Genomic DNA, 27,114 nt, shown 5'->3' with positions numbered 1-27,114 from the left:
ATTTTTCATATACTATCCCTATACAGCCTTAAACTGCAAGTTAATGCATCAAGTTGTTTCTGTAAATGAGTTACACATTTTCTTATATAAATGATTTGGTTTCGTACGTCAACATTTTTTGTTTTTCCTCTTGTTAACTAGCTGCAAAGTTGCACATTTGACTTTGAAAATGAAAAGCTTGACCGTCAAAGTTTGCAACGTCAGTTAAATAAAGTCTTGAAGGAATTACGCAAGGAAAGAGAACAGAGAACACATCTGGAGACTTTTGTAAGTATAACATTTTGAATAGTTTGCTTAATTTGCTGAAGCTCGGTAGAAGTAAAACACAAATGACTGCAAACAGGATTTATTTATTTTGCATTTGGTAACCGGGAATGTCTGACTGAACATGGGTCCTTTTTCATCGGAGTCCCGGGGAGAAAAGCTGCAAATATAAGATACAAATACCAGATACAAATAAGATTCAAACTTCTTCTACTTTCGGCTTTTCTCGGTTAGGGGTCACTACAGCGGTTCACCTGTCTGCTCATAATTGACAGTGGAGTTTTACGGTGTCAAGTTGCCAGCCCGGCGCCCAACCTTCCACAGAAGGCACACACACGCACACACTCACACCTAGGGCCAATTTAGAGTATCCAATACACCTACAGCATGTCTTTGGGATGTTGGAGGAAACTGGAGCACCCGGAGGAAACCCACGCAACCACAGGGAGGACATGCAGACTCAACAGAGAAGGCACCCCAGCCGAGAATCGAACCAGAGAACCTCCTGCTGTGAGGTGGCAACACTCACCACTGTGGTCGCCCACAAACAAGATTCAAACTACAGTTCGAAAAATAGAATGACAATAACAACATACAATGTACATTACAGTGATGCAGAAAGTGTGACAGTAAATCCAGTTGATGAAAGGTACAGGTTATAGTATATACAGAAAAAAAATCAGTTTACCAGTTATATAACATGTGGTCAGAGATGACGCCACACTGTAGATTTTTGGTGTCAACACAATACATAAACTTATCTATAAGGGATATCTTAAAAGTCCTATTGTAGTTTTACATACTAAGTCTAGGTTTGAGAAACATAGTGCACTAGAAATGCTTAGTCTTGTTGTTGTATAGTATTGCAGAATGAACAGGAGTTGGGAAATCAATGTCAGAATACCGAGTTTAGTATTAGTAGTTTGGTAGTTTAGTTGATACAAGCAGGTTAGATATCTTAAGAAACTGAGGGTGAATTAACTAGGGCTGGTGCAGGAGCCTAGCCATGCACCTGCCAGATGCGTTTTTAGCATTTATTTAAACTTTAAGGAAGAATGAGATTCTATATTGTGGGGCAGAGCGTTCCAATTTTTAGATATGAAGTTGGAGAAGAGGGAATCACAAGCTGCGTTTTGGGCTTTTGCTACCTGTAATAGTAATCTTTTACTTGAGCGGAGTGATCTATTGATGTCCTTCAAGAATGCAACTGCAGTCATAACATATGGGTTGTCCTGCCTCAGGCAGCCCTCGGTCGGCCGGATTCCAAAGTCTGGGTCCGACGTCGGCTGATGTCGCATTTCTCTCCGTCAGTGCGGCTGGAGTATATAAGCATCAGCCGATGCCATTTTCTTCAGTCTTTCTTGCCGCGCGGTGCCCGAAGCAGAAGCAGTTCGCAAGTGCCGGTCGGTCAGCTCCTGTATTCTTTGATCCGAAGTCATCAAAAAAGCTAAGTACCCTGTTGGGGACCTTTTCTTGCCTCATCCGATGTCAGAAATTACTGAAAAAGTTAACAATTGTCTGTCTTGTGGTAAACAAATACCTCATAAGGATTTCCACTCTTACTGTCTTCCTTGCCTTGGCCCAGACCACGACGTCTCGGCCTGTGCTCGCTTCAATAAGCGCACTCTCAGGCGCCGGGCGGAGTTCGCTGAAGACTTTTTCGGCGATAAATTTGCTTATACGATGCCGTCGGATCTTCCGACATCGCAGACTCCTAAGAAACGAAAAGACCGGGACTGACATCCTCAGCCCGCATCTGCCACCGACTCCATGCCAAAACCTACCGCGAGTGCTCCAGTTCCCCCTGAGACTGTTATTTCACCGCCCCGAACCGAAGACACCGCATTTCTGATACCTCCGATACCGGAGGCCATACCGACGCCAGTTATAGATTTTCCACCGGATACTGAAACCGAGGAAATGCCCGAGACCATTGCTGTAGATAAGGTCACTCCTGCACGTGGAGCTGCTAGGCCTCCTATGGCTATGTCTATCAAGGCCTATACACGTGCTAAGGCAGCCAGCAAGACCAAGCACCTTACTGTTAAAGCCTTACCTCAGCCTACTCCTGAAACACAAATCATGACTATGGCCGCAGACTTAATTTCCATGATTAGAGGTTCACAGGCCCATCCTGAGAGAGCATCCCAGCCTCCTCCTGATAAGAGGCCCCGGGTTGAGCCCTCTGAACCTATCCCTTCAGATGAAGATTCTGAGGACTCTGTTCACTCCGATGGCCAGGAAGAGCTCTTCCAGACCTATGAGGACTCGGATGCAGAGGACTGCATCCCCTCGGCCTCCCCTCCTGAGGACATTTCTTTTGGGGAAGTTCTGCATACCATGAGGGAACATTTTAAGTGGCAAGGCCAGGAATATTCTGATTCCAGAAAGCGCCTTCGAACCTTCCTTAACAAGCCCCAACACAGGCCCCTGGCTATACCTCCTGTGCTGGATGGTTTGGATGACCTATACTCTGATTCCAGTGTTACCCCGGATACTCTTCCTCCTGCTCCAGCCAAGCCAGACAGATATTATAGGGTCCCAGAAACACATTTTCATTTCTTTAGGGCCCATGCTGTTGATTTAGAAACTATTTCTCAGGGACCTAAAGGGGTTTCAGCATCCATCTCCAAAAACCCTTTGCCTTCCAACAGGGAAGCTAGGTCATTAGAGATGGGGGAAAAAGGTCTACACTTCCACTACTTTATCTATGAGAGCTTTGAATTGCCTCTTTCATATGTTTCAATATCAGGATTACCTGTTAGATGATTTACAGAAAACATTGGCCTCTCCTGAACCTTTAGACAGGAAGTCTTTGCAGGAAGCTGTACATAATTCTCAGCAAGTCAGCAATCACTTTCTGCAGTGTGGATATGATGCACTGGAAGCTTAATGTTGGGCAGCTATGACAGGGGCAGTCATTCGTAGACATGCATGGTTAAAAGAACAACCTCTACCAGATCAGGTTAAGGCAAAACTTCTTGATGCACCCTTGGAAAAGAACAAGCTTTTTGGTGCTAATGCTAAAGATGTGTTAAAGTCCATCGAGGAAAAAGCAAAATCAGTTCAGACGGTCAATGATTTCCTCCAGGTTCAGCCACCCAGATTCAGCAGGAACTGGCCTTCTAAAAACTGGTCCTTTCCTAACCCTGAAAGATTTCAAAGGGGTAAAAACAGGCGTGGCCGAGGAAGAGGACAATACAGAGGTTCTTACAGGGGACGGCAATGGCAACCAGCAAACCAAAGAAGTGACACAGGAGTCTCCCCTGCCCCACAGGGACAATTTCAATGACTTTCCTCTACTTCCGCTGACCAGGGAGCAAAAAGAAGCTCCCTTGGGCAGAAAATTATCTCTGTTTTCAGACAATTGGCACAGATTGACAAAGGACAAATGGATTTTGGACATTATAGACCAAGGTTACAGGTTCCACTTCCATACCTTACCAAGAAAATAAGGCATGCCAAACCTACCACAAAACCAGGGGGCAGAGGCTATCAAGCAAATTTCTCTGCTTGCTCAGATCAAAGCAATAGAAAGAGTTCCACAACAAGAACAAGGCCAGGGGTTCTACTCAAGATTGTCCCTTGTTCCAAGAAAAGAAACTCAATGGAGACCAATACTGGATTTGTCCGCATTAAACACCTTTCTCATAGTACCAAAGTTCAAAATGCTGACTCTACAGCAACTCCTTCCCATGCTGGGCAAGGGGTCTTGGCTAATTACTCTGGACCTCAAGGAGGCATACCTGCATGTCCCTATCAGACACAGCTGCAGAAGATACCTCAGATTTCTTGCAGGGCCAGAGCATTATCAATTCTCAGCATTGCCATTTGGCTTATCTACTGCGCCCAGAGTATTCACAAAATGCCTGGCTTCAGTAATTGCTCATTGCAGGCTCCACGGGATCCAAATTTACCCGTACCTGGACGACTGCCTCATACAAGCGGACGACAAATTGATTTTGACAAAAAACTTGAACTATGTCATACAATTGCTACAGGCTCTGGGATACACAGTCATCTTCCAAAAGTCAAGACTTCAGCCATCCCAGCAAATAACCTTCTTAGGAGCCAATCTAGACACAGCCTCTCAAATGGCTTACCTGACAGAAGACAAGCAAGAGAAGTTAACTCATTATTTCAAAGGTTTGGCAAAGCTCACCCAGATGACTGCAAGGAAATTCCTACAGGCCCTGGGTTACATGGCATCCTGCATTCTCCTGGTGCCATTAGCAAGACTACATATGAGAAAGCTTCAATGGTATCTAAAAAGCCTATGGTGTCAGCACAGCAACAACCTAGAGACAACCATACTGCTCATTCCATGCCTACAAAAGGAATTCTTATGGTGGGCCTCGGTAAGCCAGGCAAACACAGGTATGTCATTCAAAAAACCTCAGATAACACAGACCATGACCACAGACGCCTCAGACCTTGGATGGGGGGGCGCGCACATGGAGGGCAGATGTATACAAGGAAAATGGTCTCCAAAGGAAACACATCTGCATATAAACCAAAAGGAAATGCTGGCAGTAATGCATGCCATCGAGGCCTTTCGACAGCAACTTCAGCAAGGTCATCTGCTGATACAGACAGACAACACCACTGGATGTGGTACATAAACAAGCAAGGGGGCACCCATTCTTACCCCCTTTGCAGACTGACAATGAATCTTTGGGAAAAATCACTGAGCCTAAACATACAGTTGCAATCCCAGTTTGTTCCAGGCAAAGACAATGTGCTGGCGGACAGCCTAAGCAGGAATTTCATAGACCCACACGAGTGGAGGTTACATCCGAAAATCTTCACACAATTCACCTCGACATGGGGCAGGCCAGAAGTAGACCTAATTGCCTCCCACCTCAACCATCATCTACAAAAATTCTGTTCAAGGACATATCATCCACAAGCCTGGAAAATAGATGCTCTTTCATTCAACTGGAACTCCCTAAAAATCTATGCATTTCCACCTTTGCCACTGATGACCACAGTATTACTGAAGATCAAAGAGAGGCCCAAGGGGATCCTAATAGCTCCAGACTGGCCAAGACAACACTGGTATCCTCTACTACGGAGCATATGTCACAACAAAAAGTGGGCCCTTCCCCAATGGCCCCTACTTTTGACTCAACACAACTTCAAAACACTGCATCCAAACCTTCAGACGCTGCAGTTAACAGCCTGGGAGATTCCATGAATAACCTCAATCTATCTCTCTCCAAGGAAGTTCAGCGGATATTAACAGAAGCTCGAAGACCATCCACCAGAAAGGTCTACTTAGCAAAATGGAAGAGATTCAGCATTTGGAATACCAGCAAGAAGGGACATGATGCATCATTATTGAACATCCCACTCATCCTGGAATATTTGGCAGATATGCTGCAGAATGGACTCTCCTATTCTTCCATAAAGATACATGCTTCAGCTATTTCAGCTAGATATAACACTGATCCACCTGTATTTTCACATTCTTTGTTAAGGCAATTCCTCAGGGGAATCAAGAACATTAAGCCACCAAGAAAGGCTCCAGTGCCAGCTTGGGACCTCAACTTTGTCCTAGAAAAACTGACTCTACCTCCCTTTGAGCCAGCAGCTTCAGTGGACTTACAATTTCTCTCATGGAAGACAGCTTTCCTGTTGGCAAACACCTCAGCAAGAAGGGTTTCGGAACTACAGGCCCTAATGGCAATACCACCGTTCATAATCTTTCACAGAGACAGGGTCTCCTTAAGAACCAACCCTACTTTTATGCCAACGGTGGTATCCAGGGTTTCTTTAAATCAAGCTATTCACCTGCCTACTTTCTTCCCCAATCCTGAGAGCAAAGGGGAAAGACTGTTGCATACCTTGGACATTCACAGACAACTTCGCTACTACCTGGACAGAACCAAGACCAGTAGGAAGTCTGATCAGCTTTTTGTAGCTTACGCCCCTGGAGTACAAGGAAAAGCAATTTCCAAACAGACTATTTCAAAATGGATTGGACATTGCATCAGATTTTGTTATTCCTTCCATGGGAAGAATGTTCCAGCCAATGTCAGACCACACTCCACCAGAGCTACAGCCACCTCTACAGCATTCTTAAGAGGGGTGCCTACCAAGGATATTCTAGAAGCTGCTACATGGAGCTCCGTGCATACATTCTCCAAACACTACAATCTCCCTCTATACTCCAGATCCAGAGCAGGCTTTGCTTCGGCAGTCCTGCAGGGTTTGATTGCCACACCATCTCTTTCTTAGAGCATTCCTCCTCCCCCAGCTAAGCTATGGTATTCAACCCATATGTTATGACTGCAGTTGCATTCTTGAAGGACATAGTACAGTTTTGTACCTACCATAAATGTAGATGTCCGATAGATATGCAACTGCAGTCGGATTTTCCCTCCCTCCATACCCCTCTATGCCTTGGGTCCACTCCAATCCCTGTTTCTCTTAGCTGGGGATATCTGTTATGGTGTATCTGTTTATTGCTTACTTATTTGTCTGGAATCCTGTTTTTGTCTTCCAATTTGATTACAGCCTTCCTTGGAGGGCACCTGGCATCTGGGGCAAGAAACACTGAAGAAAATGGCGTCAGCTGATGCTTATATACTCCAGCCGCACTGACGTCTGAGAGAAATGCGACATCAGCCGACGTCGGACCCAGACTTTGGAATCCGGCCGACCGAGGGCTGCCTGAGGCAGGACAACCCATATGTTATGACTGCAGTTGCATATCTATTGGACATCTACATTTATGGTAGGTACAAAACTGTACTTTTCAGTGGGGAAGTGTTAAATTTTGGAGGGTGGGAGTTTTGCCAGTTTGGTTAAGGATTTTGTGGGCAAAAATGAATTGGTTATAGAGGAGGAGTTGGGGAAGTTCAAGACAGTTAAATTGTTTAAAAGCTGAACAATGATGTGACCTGAAAGGAGAGTATGGTTAACCTGGCTATTTTATTGTAGTAGGAATTGAGTTTGGCTATTTCCATATTTTTATTTATTTATTTGACATTTGGTAACCAGGTCTGAGCCAAAGCCCATTTTCAGTTGAGACCGAGGAGAAAGGCTCCAGTACATAGACAAAAATTATAATTGCACAAAATAAATTCTGAAATAGTGTAAAAAAATATCAAAATTACAAAATAAGACAGTAAAATACAAGTAGTTGCAGTAGAAAACATTTACCTGGTAAGTGTGGGAAAATACACTTTTTTTTACAAGTATATACATATTTACATGGGTTCTTGTAGTCAGAACAGTGGAGAAAAGAAAAAATATAGCAGTATTTAGAGTATAGGAGTCAGAAAATACTGTTAGGGTGTTGATGGTAGAAAGATGAGAAAGAGATTAGGTTGGGGCATGACGGTGACAAGACCTAGAGGCAAGTATAAATTGTTTTAGCTTTTTTTTGAAGCGCAAGGGGTGAGTTGTGGTTCTTGTGCATGAGAGGAGTTTATTCCAGGCCTTGGCTACAGAGTGTTTATGCAAAATTTTTCCTACATTTTGGTTAGGCATGTGGACGTCAAGGAGTTGTTGATTGGATGTATGGAGAGAGCAAATAGGAGTGCAATATGTGACCAGGGAGGATTGGGAGGGGCAGGATGTGGGTTTGTAAAGGTTGGAATGTTGGATACGGAATTGAGTCAATTGGAGTTGTTGGTAAAATTATAACCATTGGAGCATGTACAGAGCAAGGCAGTGATGCGAGTTATGTGGTAAGTTAGTAGCGAATCGAGCTCTTTTGTGATAGGTTTGTTCCAACTCAAATAAGTGTGGATTGGATATTAGTAAAGATAGGAGCTGCATAGACAGGTGAGGGGAGGAGTGCTTGGGCCAAGGATAGTTTAGTGTCAGAGGTAAGGAATTGTTTGTTTCTATATAATAGCCCTAGTTTTTTGGTGGTTTTTTTTTTTTTTTTTGATAGTTTGTTGAATATGCAGGTTAAATTTCAGTTCATTATCAATAGTGGTGCTGGTGTGGGGTTCTGGGTTAATGGTGGTCTTATCAAGGGATGTGATAGTAAAGGAAGATTTATGGTGAGCTAGAGGTCGTGGCAGAAATAATAAATGTTAGTTTATTTTTGGATTTAAAATGAACTGGTTGTCTGAGAGCATTTTTCTAATGAAAGGAAGGAGTTTTGTGTGTGCGTGTGGAGGTCAGAGATAGAATTTGAGATGGTAAGGAGTGTTGAATCATCTGCGTATTGAGTAATGGAGGATAGTTTGCAAGCAGTATGTAGGTCATTGGTGAAGGCATTGAAACGTAGAGGTCCCAGAATGGAGCCTTGGGGGACACCAGTTTTGATGGGTCGGAAGGGGGAGCAGGAGGTGAGCCCATCTGACTGACTGCTGCATATTGGAGAGGTAACTTGCGAACCAGTCAAGAGAGGTCCCAGAGAGGTTAAGTTTTGATAGTTTTGAAAGAAGTAGAGGGTGAGAAACAGTATCAAAGGCCTTGGAGAGGTCGAGGAAAAGGGAGGATGCTAGCTGGTTGTCGTCTCTGGCCTCGGCTGCTGTGTGGGTAAAAGATAGCAGTGCAGTGGTAATGCTATGGTATGGCCTGAAACCATGTTGTGTGGGAGTTAGTAGGTTTTCCTGGAGAATAAAATGCATGAGCTGAGTGTGGATGCATTTTTAAAGTATTTTTGATAAAGAGGATAGTTGAGCTATGGGCCTATAACTGGATGTGTCAGTAGAAGTTCCACCTTTGTGCAAAGGGACTGTGTAAAAGGATTTCCAAATGTCTGGGACTATGGCCTCTTGAATGGATCTGTTGATTAGTAGACTGGGTAGGCTATGGATTTGGCAGCAAGTTTGAGGAAGGTGGGGGGAAGGTTGTCAGCAGAGGGGGGAGCAGGGCTTACGTTTATGAAGCAGTATTTTGATATAGGCAGTACTGACTGGTTTGAGGGTGAAAAGTTGATACTGTGTGGTTTTGGAGAGGTGGAAGGAGGGGGAGGCAAGATTGCAGCTGGTACCGGTTAGTTTTTGAATAGTATCAATGAAGTAGTTGTTTAGAAGGGTGGCAGTTTCTACTGGGGAGTGATTTAGGAAAGGGGAGGAAGAAGGAAGGGTTTTTCCCGTATGTAGAATTTCGTTTACACTAGCCCAAAACTTTTGTGGATTAAATTTTCTGTTTAAGTGGGGTGAGGTGTAGAAAGTTTTCTTGTCTCTGTTAATTTTTTTGGAGAGATTCCTGAGTTGTGTCTATAAGATAGGAACAGTGATGGTGTTTTGGTTTTAACATAAGCCTTCCAGGCACTCTCTCTTTTATGCATAAGGGATAGTGTCTATCTAGATAGCCGTGGGGCATAGTTAGCTTTGATTTGGGTTGTCCTAGTCAGGGCAAGGGAGTCAAGAATACTTAGGCATATTTGATTGAACTTTAACACAGCTTTATTGAGAGGGAACTGCTTGAGGACTGACCAGTCAGTGAGTGATAATGAGTTGAAAGTTCCAGGGTTAAAATTGGTCAGTTTACGACAGTCTAAGTGTATGGTTTAGGTGCTTGGAGTGCATGTCTTTGGATATGGGTAGGAAGATGGTCACTCAAGCTATCTAGTAATGGAGTTGTGGTAAAGATTGGGGGTGTTAGTGAGGATCAAATCAAGGATTGAGGAAGTATGAGAAGTTTTATGAATGCGTGTAGGTGATGGTACTAATTAGTGGAAACCATGTAGGTTGATGCCGAGTTGTGGTGAGTCAGCTGTGAGTTTGGACCAGTCTATAGTGATATCACCAAGGATGATGGCTTCATAAGTTGTGCTGAGGGAGAACCAAGACAAAATATGCTCATGCTCGAGGGTGGACATATTACCTGATAAGATGTATAAGGAGGCAATGGCAAATTTCTTATGTGAGTTTAGGTGGCATTTCAGGATAAGTAGTTTGGCAGGGTGGAAATTTGGAACAGGGATGGTGACAGGTTAAGATGTTCAGAATAGAGGATGGCAACCCCTCCTCCTTTCTCTGGGATTCTGTCGGAGTGGAAGATGTTATAGCCAGGTGGTAAAATTGCCATATTAGGGATAAAAAGTTTAAGCCAGGTTTCAGATAAAGTAAAAATGGGTGGGGAGTTATGGGCAATCCAGGCATTGTAGTTCAGCGTTTTTTGTTAACAGTGCTTTGGGAATTGAGAGAGTAAATAGAGATGCTTTTTTGAGTGGGAAGTGGCAAAACTGGAAGGGAGAGTAAGGCAGGAGTTGGAGTGGGGAGGGGAGGTGGAGGGTGAGGATTTGTAGGTAGCGTATGGAAATGATGGAATGGGGTCGGGGTTAGGATATATGTCGCCAGAGAAAAGTAAGGTAAATATAGGTATATTAAGGAGAGAGTGGTGGGGGTAGAGGATGATGGTCTTTAATTTAGGTTTAGTGTGATTGGAGGTTTGCTGCGGTAACTTATGTATAAGAAGACAAATATTGGATAAGCTATATAGAGAAGGGGAGATGCAGAAGGAGTGGATATTGTCTTTGAGTAAGGTTAATAAGAGTTGTGGGAGATATGGTAGGGTAAGACAGTTGTGTATGTTATGTGGTAGAGACTGTGAGAAGGATAAGTAGGGGGGAGAAGAGTAAGATAAATGTGAATACTGATGTGAAAAATAGTAAGGAGAGAGAGCGCTCGAGTAGTAGGATAGGGTGAGATAGGGGAGTGGTTAAGTGAAGGAAGTGGAGGGTGATGGGTATGGCATATGTGATGGGGGAGTGGTTAAGTAGCGAAAGCTGTAGATAGGAGTGTGAAGGAGGAAGGGGTGCGGTGTTTAATGTATAAATTTAAGGAGGTGGGGGGTGGGAATGGGGTTCGAGTAGATGAGTAAAGTGACCAAGAGCACATCAAGGGCGAACGGAGCGGCTTGATGGTGGTGGATCTTGTTGGGTTAAATAGAAATTGTTTGTTAGGGTTTAGAATTAGCTTGGAGTTTGTGAGTCATGCTTTAATCAAGAGAAAGGAATCTTGTCTAATTGAATAGAGCTCCTGTAGGGAGGAGGCAGAACAGATTAAGGTTGAGTCGTCTGCATATTGGATAACAGAAGCATGATGAGGGGAAGTATGTAGATTGTTAGTAAAAAGTGAAGAGAGTAGGGGTCCTAAAATGGAGCCTTCTGTAACTGGATGAAAAGGGGAGGGGTCATTCTGCCATTGGACAGCCTGCTGGTGAACTGGTAAATAGCTTTGGAACCAAGAGATAGAGGGTTGACTGATATATACTCAGAAGTTGGATAAGCTTACTATTTGTGACCATGTCAAAGGCCTTCGAAAGGTCAAGAAAGATAGCAGACACATAACGCGTATTACACGCGTCTCACTCTACACAAATTTAACTCAAAGAACTCACCAAAATGCCCATATTGTATAGATCAAACAGCCGACCTCCTACATATGTTTTGGAGTTGTAAATGTATTTTCAAACTCTGGAATTCCTTGAAACTTCAACTACAAAAAATGGGATATCAACATTCCACACTATCCTGGGAATTTACGATTTTACATATTCCACCACCCAACTTGGAAAGAACCCAAAGAATTATACTAGTCAATATTTTTTTGTTGATGAAGTTATATATAGCTTCCAATTGGTTGAACCCTTTACAGACATCATGGCAAAATTTCAAGATAGTAGCCACCAAACATATTCTAGCACATAAATTTCTAATTAGTGATCATAAGAAAAATGTAAACAATACAAAAATATGGGAACAAATCTTTAACATTGTATTAGCTTAAAGTTCCATTCCACTATTCTCTGGGAAAAACTGAATAACTGTTGAATTTTATTGAGATAAGTCTTATATAGTTACTAGTTCTTTTTTCTTCATTATTTTTTTTTTTAGAAGTGTATAGGTATGTATAATGATTCTATGTAACTTTTGGAAGCATTCATGTACATATTGTAAGTAGTTGGTAGTATTGTATTAGTTGTTTGGAAAAAATAAAATAAAGAATTATTATTGAAAAAAAAAAAAAAAAGAAAGATAGCAGACACAAATTTCCCATGAAGTGCTAGTGCTATGGGGGGACAAACGCCACACTGGGTGTTTGTTATAAGTTTGTGTGTGTAAGTGATCCATAATCAGTTTATGTACGCATCTTTCTAGGATTTTGGATACAGGGGGTAGTATGGCTATTGGACGATATTTGGTCAATTTTGTAGATTTACCGCCTTTGTGTAGGGGTATTGTGTGGAAGATTTTCCAAATCTCAGGGACTTTATTTATGGACATGGATCTATTGATAGATGGTTACAGGGTAGGCACTTGCATCGGCAGCAATTTGCAGAAATTCTGCTGGAAGTCTGTCTGCAGCTAGGGTTGTGGGTTTTAGCTTTTTAAGCATTTTTTTATGTTTTTGATGGAGACTAGTTCAGGGTTGCCACCTTTTCAAATGCCCAAAATGGGACATATTTTTGTAGAAATGTCAGATTTTGTGGGACAAAACATACCCCTGACCAGTACAAAGGATAGAACTTTACTTTTTTGTCAGAATAAAAGCTTATTCTTGTAGCATTTGAGTTGCTTATGCCATTTCATATAACATTTAGGTGTTTAAGATAAAAAAAATAACTGTTTTATCCAAATATTAAAGAAAACTTAGGAAATTGTGTCTTAAAATCTCAGGACATTTGCTATTTTTTTTTTATTTTTTTCGCAGGACACAACTGCCCAAAGAGGGACTGTCCCTCCCAAAGTGGGACAGGTGGTAACCCTAGACTGGTTTGAATGTAAAGGAGGAGGAGTTAATGTTTGTCTTTGGTGGTTCAGTGGAAGGGGTGGGGTTTGAAGATTAGATAAAGCAGTTATGGTTTCGGTGAAATATTTGTGGAATTGAGTAGCTTTGTTTTCAGTGGTGTTATTGGTTGATGGAGAGGGTGTGATTTATTTTTCTGGAAGGAGAATATTGTTAATGGCTGCCCAGAACTTTTGAGTTTTTTTTTGGTGCTTCACTTGTATATTCTGGTAGCAATTAATTTATCTTGCTTCTTGTCTAATTTTTTTTTTTTTTTTTTTTGCTTTATTCCAGAGCTCTAAGTATAATCATTCTTTTTACTGAATTCAAGTTATTTATGACTTTATGCAATTTGGGTGTTAAGTAGGCCAACATACCAATTTGACTTGGTCTGTTTTAAGGTTTGGCGTTTGTACATTTCACATTGCATTATTGACCTGAAGTACATGAACATGTTTAATTGTACTTAGTAGTGTTTAGAAAGTGTAAATTGTGTTTCTAGTTTAGGGCTGACTCACCTTGCTTTAGCCACCTACAAAATGAAAACATGTCTTGCTTCATATCTTTATATTCTATAGCAGGACCTTAGTATACACAGTGAGAGATTAGTATTATTTTGTATTTTGCCATAACTCAAAAATGACCTGAAGGACTGCCATACTAAAGTAGCTTTGATGTCCTTCAAGGATGCATCTGCAGTCATAACATATGGGTTGCCCTGCCTCAGGCAGCCCTTCGGTCGGCCGGATTCCAAAGTCTGGGTCTGGCCTCGGCTGATGTCGCACTTTCCCCGACGTCAGAGCTTCTGGGGTATAAAGGCATCAGCCGACGCCATTTTCCTCAGTCTTTCTTGCCGCGCGGTGCCCGAAGCAGAAGCTGTTCGCAAGTGCCGGTCGGTCAGATCCAGAGATTTCAGCTACGAAGACTTGAAAAGCTAAGTACCCGTTGGGGACTCTTTCTTGCCTCAGCCGATGTCAGACAAAGTAAATAATTGTTTAACTTGTGGGAAACAAATACCTCATAAGGATTTCCATTCTTACTGCCTTCCTTGCTTAGGCCCAGACCACGACGTATCAACTTGTTTAGCCTGTGCCAACTTCAACCGACGGACTCTTAGACGTCGGTCGGAGTTTGCAGAGGAATTTTTTGGAACCGCTTTACTCCGACTTCGCATATGGTCAAAAAACGCAAGGAAAAGGACCGACACTCGCAGCCTGCTGTTTTGGCTGAAACCACGGCTAGGTCTACTGCGAGTGTCCCGGTTTCGGCTGAAACAGAGTCCACGGTTATTACTACTACCGAAACCATACCTCCGACCACCGAGGCCAGAGAGGCCCCGGCTGAGTCGGCTTCTGAGCTCCCTACCGAAGCTAGTGCTCAAGAATTGTCCGACACCATACCTTTGGACATTTCTACCCCTGCTCGTGGGGCAGCTAGGCCCCCAGCTTCTATGTCTATTGAGGCCTTCTCCAGGGCTAAAGCTGCCAAACTTAAAAACTTTGCCTGCCAAATATACTTCCCAGAGGCCTTCCTCTAGTTCTCAGATTCTCAGTCTTGCTGAGGACCTTATATCCTTAATTAGGGGTTCCCAACCTCACCCAGACAGGGCCTCCCAACCTCCTCCAGACAAAAGGCCCAGGACTGATCCCTCTGAACCTCTCTCCTCAGATTACTCCACGGATGGATCTGATTTGGCAGACCATCAGGAAGGGGCCTACTCGCCTTATGAGGATTCAGATGCAGAAGATTCTATTCCTTCGGCCTCCCCTCCTAAAGAATTCTCCTTTGGGGAGACTTTACACTCCATGAGGGAGCACTTTCAATGGCAGGGTCAGGATTTCTCTGATTCTAGAAAAAGATTAAGGACCTTTTTGCATTTGCCCCAGCATAGGCCCTTAGCCATACCACCTGTACTAACTGTAATTGATGATGTGTACCATGATGTCAGTACTGCACCTGATTCTCTTCCCCCGGCCCCTGCCAAACCTGACAGATATTACAGGGTCCCGGATTCTCACTTCCACCTGTTTAAAGCCCATGCTGCAGACCCAGAAACTATTTCTCAGGGCCCTAAAGGGGTTGCAGCTGCTACTGCCAAAATCCCCTACCCTCTGAAAGAGAGTCTAGAGCATTAGAGAGATGGGGAAAAAAGGTTTATACATCTGCTACTCTTTCTGCCAGGGCATTAAACTGTCAATTCCATATGATACAGTACCAAGAATTTTTGTTAGATCAGCTGAATAAGAAGCTTTCTTCTCCTGAACCTTTAGACCGTAAATAACTTCAGGATTTGGTACACAACTCTCAGCAGGTCAGTAATCATTTCTTAAAATGTGGCTATGATGCACTGGAGGCTTCATTCAGATCAGCTATGACTGGGGCAGTAATTCGTAGGCATGCCTGGCTGAAGGAGCAATCTTTGCCAGACCATGTCAAGGCTAAACTCCTCGATGCTCCATTGGAGAAACAAAATTTATTTGGCTCCCCTGCACAGGAGATTCTAAAGAAGGTGGAAGAAAAAGCAAAATCTGTGCAAACAGTAAAGGAATTCCTGCAGGTCCAACCTCCGAGGTTCAGCAGAAATTGGCCTACAAAGAATTGGTCCTTTCCAGACACCTCCAGAGCACAGAGGGGCAGGAACAGACGCCCAAGAGGCAGAGGTCAATCAAAGGGTGCCTACAGGGGCCGTCAGTGGCAGCCTGCCAACCAGAGTAGTAGTGCCACAGCTACAACTACAACCAATACCACAGGACAGACCCAATGACTTGACTCGGATTCCGCCTACCAAGGATCAACTGGAAGCTCCCTTGGGCGGAAAGCTGGCTTTATTCTCGAAAAACTGGCATTGCATTACAAAGGATACATGGACATTGCAAACAATAGACAAAGGATACAGGTTTTACTTCCACACTTTGCCAAAAAGGGGCGGAATGCCAAACCTTCCACCAAACCAGAAGGCAGAGGCTTTAAGACAGATCAGCAATTTACTTCAGATGAAAGCTATAGAAAGGGTACCATCTATAGAACAAGGCCAAGGATTTTACTCCAGATTATTCCTGGTACCAAGAAAAGAAAACCAATGGAGGCCTATTCTTGACCTGTCCGCACTCAACACTTCTCTCATAGTGCCAAAATTCAAAATGCTGACCCTACAGCAACTTTTTCCCATGCTGGGCAAGGAGTCTTGGCTGGTGACTCTAGATCTCAAGGAGGCATACCTGCACGTCCCTATCCGACCAGATTGCAGAAGACACCTCAGATTTCTTGCAGGATCAGAGCATTATCAATTCTCAGCATTGCCCTTTGGCTTATCTACTGCGCCCAGAGTATTCACGAAATGCCTGGCATCAGTAATTGCACATTGTAGACTTCAGGGAATCCAAATTTATCCATACCTGGACGACTGCCTAATACAAGCGGACAACAAGAAAAAATTGTTAAAGGACTTGGCCTATGTCATACACCTGCTACAGGCCTTGGGATACACGGTCAACATCCAAAAGTCAAGACTAGTGCCATCCTAAAGGATAACCTTTTTGGGTGCGGATCTGGACACAATCACTCAGATGGCTTTTCTCACAGAAGAAAAACAAAAACAACTTCCAGATTATTTCATGATTTTGACAAGACAAACTCCGCTTACTGCAAGGAAAGTCCTGCAGGCCCTGGGTTACATGGCATCCTGCATAATCTTGATTCCACATGCCAGGCTGCATATGAGAAAATTGCAATGGTACCTAAGGAATGTATGGTCTCAACACAGTCACAGTCTAGAAACCATGATACCAATCATTCCATGCCTTTAAAAGGAATTCCTGTGGTGGGCTCAGGCCTGCCAGTCCAACAGAGGGTTGCCTTTCAACAAACCAAAAACAAGGCAGACCATCACCACGGACACCTCAGACCGAGGATGGGGAGCACACATGGAGGACAAATGCATCCAAGGCCTATGGCCTCAAGGGCAGCTAAGCATGCACATAAACCAAAAGGAAATGCTGGCAGTGAGGCATGCAATCGAGGCATTCATACCATTCCTCCAGCAAGGACATCTGTTAATAAGGACAGACAACACCACGGTCATGTGGTACATAAACAAACAAGGAGGCACACATTCCTACCCTCTATGCCGGATGGCAATGAATCTGTGGAACTTGTGCCTGAATCTCAATATCCAGCTGCAGGCCAAATTCGTACCAGGAAAAAAAAATTCACTAGCAGACAGCTTAAGCAGAACTACCACGGATGCACACGAATGGATGCTGCATCCAGACGTCTTCAAACTCATAACAAAGAAATGGGGAATGCCAGAGATAGATCTGTTCGCTTCCCCACTCAACCACCAACTGAAGAAATTCTGCTCAAGGACATACCACCCACAAGCCTGGAGGGTGGACTCTCTCAGCTGGAATGCCCTAACAGTATATGCCTTTCCACCTCTCCCATTGATGTACAAGGTTCTACTGAAGATCAGGGAGGAACAGCCAAGGGTGATACTAATAGCTCCGGACTGGCCAAGACAACACTGGTATCCGCTACTGAGAAGCATGTCTCAGGCGAACTCATGGCCTCTTCCCCTATGGCCTCTTCTTCTAACGCAGAACAATTTCAAGACCCTGCATCCAAACTTGAAAACATTGCAACTAACTGCCTGGAAAATTCCTTAAAACCAAACTGTTTTATCTCAGAGGGTGAAGGGCATTATCCTGGAGGCTCGCAGACCTTCCACAAGGAAGACGTACTCAGCTAAATGGAAGAGATTTCTCATTTGGAGCACATCAAAGGGCACAGATGTCACAGTGGCAAACCTAGCACACATCCTAGAGTACTTAGCAGAATTGTTCCACAATGGCCTGTCTTATTCTTCCATTAAGATTCATGCTTCAGCAATTTCAGCAGAATACAATATGGATCCACCTATCTTCTCTCACCCTCTGCTTAGACAATTTTTGAGAGGGTTCAAAAATGTAAAACCTCCAAGGAGACCCCCTCTACCTGCATGGGATCTCAATTTTGTGCTGGAAAAATTGACACTACCTCCTTTTGAACCAGCAGCATCAGCAGACCTACAGTTTTTATCTTGGAAAACTGCTTTTCTTCTGGCAATCACCTCAGCAAGAAGAGTATCCGAGTTACAGGCATTAATGGCAGTGCAGCCTTTTCTTATTTTCCACCAGGATAGAGTGTCACTGAGAACCAATCCTACTTTGATGCCAAAGGTGGTATCCAGGGTATCCTTGAACCAAGCTATTAATTTGCCTACTTTCTTCCCTAACCCACAGAACAAAGGAGAAACTTTTGCACACCTTGGATATACACAGACAACTACGCTATCTGGACAGGACTAAAACCAACAGAAAAACTGACCAACTTTTTGTAGCTTATGCAACTGGGGTGCAAGGAAGAGCAATTTCCAAACAGACAATTTCAAAATGGATAGGAAATTGCATTCGTTTTTGCTACTCCTTTCATGGAAAGACAGCTCCTGAAAATATCAGGCCTCATTCCACAAGGGCCACAGCCACCACTACAGCTTTCCTACGAGGGGTGGCTACCAAGGACATTTTAGAAGCTGCTACTTGGAGCTCTGTGCATACATTTGCCAAACATTACAATCTACCTTTATACTCCAGATCCCGAGCAGGGTTTGCAACTGCAGTTCTGCAGGGGATCTTAACTACACCATCCTTCTCTTAGTACCTCCTCCCCCAGTTTGGCTATGGTATTCTACCCATATGTTATGACTGCAGATACATCCTTGAAGGACATAGTACAGTTTTGTACCTACCATAAATGTAGATGTCCGATAGGTATGCATCTGCAGTCAGGATTACCCACCCTCCTTCCCCTCTGAAATATTCCTAGGGTGCTTACCCCTCTTTCAGCTAGCTGGGGGAATCTATTATGGTGTATTTGTTTGTTTGTATATATATATATATATGTATGTATGTATGTATGTATATGTATGTATGTATATAATTTGCTACTGTTTGGAACTTTTCAGCATTTATCCAAATTTAGCCTTCCTAGAGGGCACCTGGGGCAAGAAACACTGAGGAAAATGGCGTCGGCTGATGCCTTTATACCCCAGAAGCTCTGACGTCGGGGAAAGTGCGACATCAGCCGAGGCCAGACCCAGACTTTGGAATCCGGCCGACCGAAGGGCTGCCTGAGGCAGGACAACCCATATGTTATGACTGCAGATGCATACCTATCGGACATCTACATTTATGGTAGGTACAAATCTGTACTTTCTTCAGTCGGTTGTCCATCAACAAGGCAGTCTGCATCTTCATAATATAACATAACCTAGCTAGAACTAAACCAGGTGTTTTTTTCTTGCATTCACTTCCATCAGGCCAACATACTCTTAAATAGTCGAAATTCCTTAATTCCTGTGGCACCTATGTAGATGGCCAGTGTGCAGGTGCCACTGATTTTTAACTCTGGGACCTATATGATGGGGGCATCACTAATTCCACAGTCTGTGTGCACATCCGATATTTTTGCATTTTGTGATCTTGTGGGGCAGTAAGACCTATGGGCCAGCATTCGCTGGTCAAGTCATATTTGCCCACCTTTTGAAGAACTTTTCCTACTTGGGGACTTTGAACTTCATGACTGACAGGCTTGACATTTCGTATTCAGACCTGATGGTTCAGAGGTATTAGTTATCTGTTGGAAATTGCTTTTCCTATTAACCATCACCTCTGTCTTGGAGCTTCTTTCCTTCATTTTTAGAGAACCATATATGTTCTTTCACAAGTATTGTGTCCAGTTCAAACAGTTGGACAATTCTGTCAGAAGATTGTATTAACAGTCCTTGAAGGGAAAACTCCACCTTCCACTACAATTATATCCGTCTCAGTTTTTTCTTCCTTTTAGAAGCACCTAGGCGTTATCTTTTTTTTTCTCTAATTAAACTCTTTGAAACAGAAAATATAGCAAGCAACCACAGAACATCAACTGTAAATATTCTGAAAATGCATATTAAACTATATATAGTTAGGTTCATAGGTAGGTACTAGGCTATTGGCCCTAGGGCCTATATAAATGGTACCCTGGCTTTTGCCACCCAAGAAAATTATTTAGGAGCTTTGTTTGATATAGATAGGTAGTTTGTTCCAGAGTAATGGAAGTCTCTGGGACAGGAATCTATCCCTCCAGCATGTTCTTTTTATTCTGATGACCATGTTTAGGTCCCTAGAGTGTGTAGCTCGGAGGGATTGGGATTTCTTTACGTGGAGCATGTCCAACAGCTCTCTGAGTAGGCGATATGCGACAGAGTAAAGCTTGAGTTTTTTGAGACTGTCTGCATAGGGCATCTGTTTGAGGCTGGTAATCCTCTTTGTAAGGTATTTCAGTGGCCTTTCCAGTTGTTGTAGATGTCGTGTGAGGTACATACCAAAAGGGGCGTTGTACTCTATAATGGGTCTAATGAGTGAGTAGAGGGGAACAATGACCTCTTTTTTTTCCTGGATGAGAAACCTTTTGTGATGAGGTGTGCCACGTAGAAAGATTTCCTGACTACTGTGGCGATGTGATTATCAAAGGAGAGACTACTCTCCACCTGTGTCCCAAGGTCTCTTATCACACTTTTGGTGTTAAGTAGACTACTGCCTATGTGGTAGTTCATGGGTACAGAGTTTTTACCAAAAGGGACGACCATGCACTTTTTGGCATTGAGCTTGAGGCCCTGGCTTTGACACCAGGCATCTGTCTCCGTGAGGACCTTTTGTAGGATGTCCACATCATTAGGAGTTTTGGTTATGGCTCCTAGTTTGCAGTCATCTGCAGACCTTCTGTATTAGCCTGTACTTCAGAGAAGTAGATGCCAAACAGGAGAGGGCCTAGGACTGAACCCTGTGGTACTCCACTTGTCACTGGTCTGAAGCTGGATTTAGTCTGCTACTTTCACAGTGTGGGTTCTGTCAGTGAGCCAGTTGGCAACCCATCTTGTGACATAGGGATTTATACCTAGTTTAGTGAGTTTATCTATAATTGCAGAGTGGCAGATGGTGTTGAAAGCCTTGGCGAGATCTAGATAGGCTGTGTGAACCACCTTACCCTCATCTACGGCTTTGGTGACTGCTTCAAATCAGGTTTAGGAGACCTGATCTGCCTTTTACAAACTCGAACTGGGTAGGGTCAAGAGTTTGGAGATTACCAGGGTCATTGTTTATAAATTCCATGATAATACGTTCCATAGCCTTGCGGACCAGGCTCGTCAGGCTAAGGGGGCGGTAGTTCCTGGGGTCCGTGGTGGCTCCCCCTTTGTGGAGTGGGATAACTGTTGATGTGCGCCATTCAGTGGGAATAGCCTGAGGTGAGGCTATGATTGAACATGGTACTTGGGTGGGGTGCCAGTTTGTTTTGTAGTTCATGTAGAATGCAGCCTGGGATGTTGTCAGGTCCCATGGATGCTGTGATGTCCTTCAAGGATGCATCTGCAGTCCTTACAAATGGGTTGTCCTGTCGCAGGCAGCCCTTCGGTCGGCCGGATTCCAAAGTCTGGGTCTGGCTTCGGCTGGTGTCGCTCCCGTCATAGCTGCAGTTCTTCGGGTATAAAGGCATCAGCCGACGCCATTTTCCTCAGTCTTTCTTGCCACGTGGCGCCGAAGCAGAAGCTGTTCGCAAGTGCCGGTCGGTCAGATCCAGAGATTACTACTACCGAATACTACTTCGAAGACTTCTAAAAAGCTAAGTACCCCGTTGGGGACTCTCTTGCCTCAGCCGATGTCAGAAAAAGTCAATAACTGTAACTTGTGGGAAACAAATACCTCATAAAGATTTCCACTCTTACTGCTTACCTTGTTTAGGCCCAGACCACGACGTAGCAGCTTGTCTAGCCTGTGCTTCTTTTAACCGACGGACGCTTAGACGTCGGTCGGAGTTTGCTGAACAGTTTTTCGGCTCTGATTTTGCTTATATTATGCCGTCGGATCCTCCGACTACTCAAATATCCAAAAAATGCAAAGAAAAGGACTGGCACTCGCGGTCCGCGGTTTCGGCCGAAACTGCGGTTAAGCAAACCGCGAGTGTCTCAGTTTCGGCCGAAACCGAGCAAGTGGTTCTTCAGCCGAAACCATGCCTTCTTCCGAGGCCTCTTCTAACCTGGTAGAATCGGCTTCTGAAATCCAACCTGCTGCTGTGGTTTCTCAGGATTTATCGGACACTATTCCCTTGGATATATCGACACCTGCACGTGGAGCTGCTAGGCCTCCTGCAGCCATGTCCATTAAGGCTTTTGCCAGGGCTAAAGCTACTAAGACCGTGCCTGTTAAGCCCTCCTCTCACAGGCCCAGCTCCAGTTCCCAAATGCTTTCTCTGGCAGAGGATCTCATTTCTTTAATCAGGGGATCCCAGCCTCATCCAGACAGGGCCTCTCGCCCACCTCCAGAGAAGAGACCTAGAGCAGAGCCCCCTGAGCCAGTGTCCACGGATGATTCCTCTGATTCAGACAATACAGACCCTCCAGAGGCTCCTTATTCCCCTTACGAAGACTCTGATGCTGAAGAGTCGATCCCTTCTGCCTCTCCACCTGAGGAATTCTCCTTTGGGGAAACCTTACATGCCATGAGGGAACAATTTCAGTGGCAGGGCCAAGATTTCTCAGACTCCAGGCAAAGGCTTAGAACCTTTTTGCATTCACCACAACATAGGCCTTTAGCTATACCTCCAGTTCTCTCTGTTGTAGATGATGCATTTGATTATGCTTGTACTGCTCCTGATTCATTACCTCCAGCCCCTGCTAAGCCCGATAGGTTCTACAGGGTCCCGGACACACATCACCATTTATACAAGGCTCCTCTTGCAGATCCCGAGACTATCTCCCAGGGGCCTAAGGCAGTAGCATCTGCCTCTGCTAAAAATCCCCTCCCCTCTGAAAGGGAATCCAGGTCCATAGAGAGATGGGGTAAAAAAGTATACACCTCTGCTACTCTGTCAGCTAGGGCCTTGACTGTCAATTTCATATGATCCAATATCAGGAGTTTATGCTTGATCAGTTAAATAAAAAACTGTCCTCTGATGAACCTTTAGATAAGAAATATGTTCAGGAGATGGTACATAACATTCAGCAAGTTAGTAACCATTCTTTAAAATGCGGCTATGATGCACTGGAGGCTTCCTTTAGATCAGCCATGACTGGCACAGTTATCAGAAGGCATGCATGGTTGAAAGAACAGGCCTTACCGGAACATGTCAAATCAAAACTATTAGATGCTCCCATGGACAAGGTCAATTTATTTGGTGGTTCTGCACAGCAGGTACTGAAGAAAATGGAAGAGAAGGCAAAATCTGTACAAACAGTGAAAGACTTCTTACAGGTCCAACCTCCAAGGTTTAGCAGGAACTGGCCCTCCAAAAATTGGTCCTTTCCAGACTCCTCTAAAGCACAGAGAGGTAGGAATAGGCGTTCAAGAGGCAGAAATCAATCCAGGGGTGCCTACAGGGGACGCCAGTGGCAGGGCAACAACCAGCGAGGCACAGACACAGCCACCACCACTACAACAGGACAATCACAGTGACTTGGCTCTGGCACCGCCTACCAGGGAACAACTAGCAGCACCCTTAGGCGGAAAGCTAGCCTTATTTTCAAAGAACTGGCATTACATCACAAGGGACAAGTGGATTTTGCATTATAGACCAAGGTTACAGGTTTCATTTCCATACTCTACCAGGAAAAAGAGGAATGCCAAACCTTCCACCAAATCAAAAGGCAGAAGCTCTAAAACAAATAGCTCAATTAGTAAGAATGAGAGCTGTGGAAAAGGTACCATCTATGGAACAAGGAAAGGGATTTTACTCCAGACTCTTCCTGGTACCAAGAAAGGAGAAAAAATGGAGGCCTATTCTCGACCTGTCCGCTTTAAACACATTCCTCATTGTTCCAAAATTTAAAATGCTGACTCTACAGCAGCTTCTTCCCATGCTGGGCAAGGAGTCTTGGCTGGTAACTCGAGATCTCAAGGAGGCATACCTGCACGTCCCCATACGACCAAATTGCAGAAGATACCTCAGATTTCTTGCAGGATCAGAGCATTATCAATTCTCAGCATTGCCCTTTGGCTTATCTACTGCGCCCAGAGTGTTCACGAAATGCCTGGCATCAGTAATCGCTCATTGCAGACTTCAGGGGATCCAAATTTATCCCTACCTGGACGACTGCCTGATACAAGCGGACAACAAAAACAAGCTAAAAGAAGACTTACAAAGAGTCATTTGCTTGCTGCAAGCCCTGGGATATACAGTCAATATAAAAAAGTCAAGACTGACACCATCCCAAAGAATAACCTTCTTGGGTGCAGAGCTGGACACATCAAAGCAGATGGCATTCCTAACTGTAGAAAAGCAAGAACAACTTCCTCTCTACTTCTTGGCATTAACAAAGCAGAACCATCTAACAGCAAGAAAAGTACTGCAAGCCCTGGGCTTCATGGCATCCTGCATAATTCTGGTCCCTCATGCCAGACTACATATGAGAAAGCTACAGTGGTACCTGAAGAATTTATGGTCTCAACACAAACACAGCCTAGAAACCAAAATTCCACTAATACCATGCCTAAAGCAGGAGTTCCTATGGTGGGCTCAGGCCTGTCAAACACAGGATTGCCCTTCTACAGCATACAACCAAGCCAAACCATCACAACGGACGCCTCAGACCTCGGTTGGGGGGCCCACATGCTGGACAAGTGCATACAAGGCTTATGGACTCAAGATCAGCTGCACCTGCACATAAATCTAAAGGAAATGCTGGCAGTAAAAGTGGCAATCCAAACATTCAGACCCTTTCTCCAAGAAGGACAGTTGATAAGGACAGACAACACCACAGTTGTGGTACATCAACAAACAGGGAGGAACACATTCATACCCTCTATGCCGGATGGCACTGGACCTATGGAATGTGGCTCTGAGCTACAACATTCCGCTACAAGCAATTTTTGTACCGGGAAAAGAAAACATTCTAGCAGACATACTAAGCAGAACAACCACGGATGCCCACGAATGGATGCTGCACCCGGACATCTTCAAAGCCATCACAAGAAAATGGGGACTTCCACAAACAGACTTATTTGCATCCCCACTCAATCACCAGCTAAAGAAATTCTGCACAAGGACGTATCACCCACTTGCTTGGAGGGTGGACTCCCTATCATTCAGTTGGAAAAACCTGACAGCATATGCATTCCCACCACTTCCTTTGATGCACAAGGTGCTATTGAAGATCAAAGAGGAACACCCAAGGATCATTCTGATAGCTCCAGACTGGCCGAGACAACATTGGTACCCATTACTGAGGACCATGTCTCGGGAGCAAATGTGGGCACTACCCCTCATCCCACTGCTGCTAACACAGGGCAACTACAACATCCTGCATCCAAACCTGAAAACTCTGCAGCTGACTGCCTGGAACATTACATAAGAGCAATTAACCCAAATTTATCCCAGAGGGTTAAGGACATTATCCTTGAGGCTCGCAGACCTTCAACAAGGAAGAATTATGCAGCTAAGTGGAAAAGATATCTCATTTGGAGTACTGCAAAGGGAAAAGATGTGTCATTGTTAAACATAGCAAACATCCTGGAGTACTTGGCAGAGCTCTTCCATACAGGCCTATCCTATTCTTCCATCAAGATACATGCATCAGCTATCTCGGCAGAACACAGTTTGGATCCTCCTGTCTTCTCACATCCTCTGCTCAGGCAGTTTCTGAGAGGAATTAAAAATGTAAAACCTCCTAGGAAACCACCGCTGCCAGCATGGGACTTGAACTTTGTGCTAGAAAAATTGACACTTCCTCCTTTCGAACCAGCAGCAACAGCAGAATTACAATACTTATCCTGGAAGACTGCCTTCCTGCTGGCAATCACCTCAGCAAGAAGGGTTTCTGAACTACAGGCATTAATGGCAGTGCAACCCTTCCTGATCTTCCATCAAGATAGTGTCCATGAGAACAAATCCTACTTTTATGCCTAAGGTGGTATCCAGAGTGTCTTTAAACCAGGCTATCCACCTTCCTACATTCTTCCCCAAACCACAGAACAGGGGAGAAAGACTGTTGCATACCTTGGATGTGCATAGGCAATTACGCTACTACCTGGACAGGACCAAGTGCAATAGAAAAATTGACCAACTCCTGGTAGCATATGCAACAGGAAGGGAAGGAAAAGCAATTTCAAAACAGACAATCTCCAAGTGGATAGGAAATTGCATTAGATTTTGTTACTCCTTCCATGGAAAGAAAACTCCAGAGAACATCAGGCCTCACTCCACGAGGGCTAAAGCCACTACTACAGCTTTCTTACGAGGGGTGGCTACCAAGGACATTATAGAGGCTGCTACTTGGACCTCCGTGCATACATTTGCCAAGCATTATAATTTACCTTTATATTCCAGATCCCGAGCAGGTTTTGCCACTGCTGTTTTGCAAGGGATCATAACTACACCATAATATCTCTTTTCTCCTCCTCCCCTAGTTTAGCTTTGGTATTCTACCCATTTGTAAGGACTGCAGATGCATCCTTGAAGGACATAGTACAGTTTTGTACCTACCATAAATGTAGATGTCCGATAGGAATGCATCTGCAGTCAGGATTACCCACCCACCTTCCCCTCTGTGGTATTCCTAGGGTACCTGCCATCTTTCAGCTAGCTTGGGGGTGATCTATTATGGTGTATTTGTTTGTATATATGTACATACATGCTTATTTTATGTGTTTGCTCTCTACTATTTGGAAACATTGGCATTTATCCAAATTTAGCCATCCAAGAGGGCACCTGGCATCTGGGGCAAGAAACACTGAGGAAAATGGCGTCGGCTGATGCCTTTATACCCGAAGAACTGCAGCTATGACGTCTGGTTAGGAGCGACACCAGCCGAAGCCAGACCCAGACTTTGGAATCCGGCCGACCGAAGGGCTGCCTGCGACAGGACAACCCATTTGTAAGGACTGCAGATGCATTCCTATCGGACATTTACATTTATGGTAGGTACAAAACTGTACTTTCTTGGCTTTGGAGAGTTTTTTTTTTTTTTTTTTTTTACCTGTGATTACAGGAACTTGGCATTCTTTTGGAATAGAGATGGGCCCTTTAGGGGATGAGAGAGGGGTAAAGTTAGCATTGAAACTATCTGCCTGGATGTTGG

The 27,114-nt window shown here is 44.1% G+C and overlaps 1 protein-coding gene across 9 annotated transcripts in view; it reads left to right on the top strand.

Annotated features, from left to right (window-relative positions):
• Positions 1-27,114, top strand: part of CEP55 (centrosomal protein 55) — a 352,577-nt gene that overhangs the window by 273,135 nt on the left and 52,328 nt on the right. For all 9 annotated transcript variants that reach the window (XM_044056672.1, XM_044056671.1, XM_044056669.1 and 6 more), the window contains exon 7: positions 142-267. In XM_044056672.1, coding sequence (XP_043912607.1) covers positions 142-267 — 126 coding nt within the window. The remainder of the gene's footprint in view (positions 1-141; positions 268-27,114) is intronic.

This window comes from Protopterus annectens, chromosome 14.part0, assembly GCF_019279795.1.
Source record: "Protopterus annectens isolate FY-2018-M chromosome 14.part0, PAN1.0, whole genome shotgun sequence".
NCBI lineage: Eukaryota > Metazoa > Chordata > Ceratodontiformes > Protopteridae > Protopterus > Protopterus annectens.
Note: the sequence above shows the minus strand (reverse complement) of the source record. Positions and strands in the feature narration are given on the sequence as shown.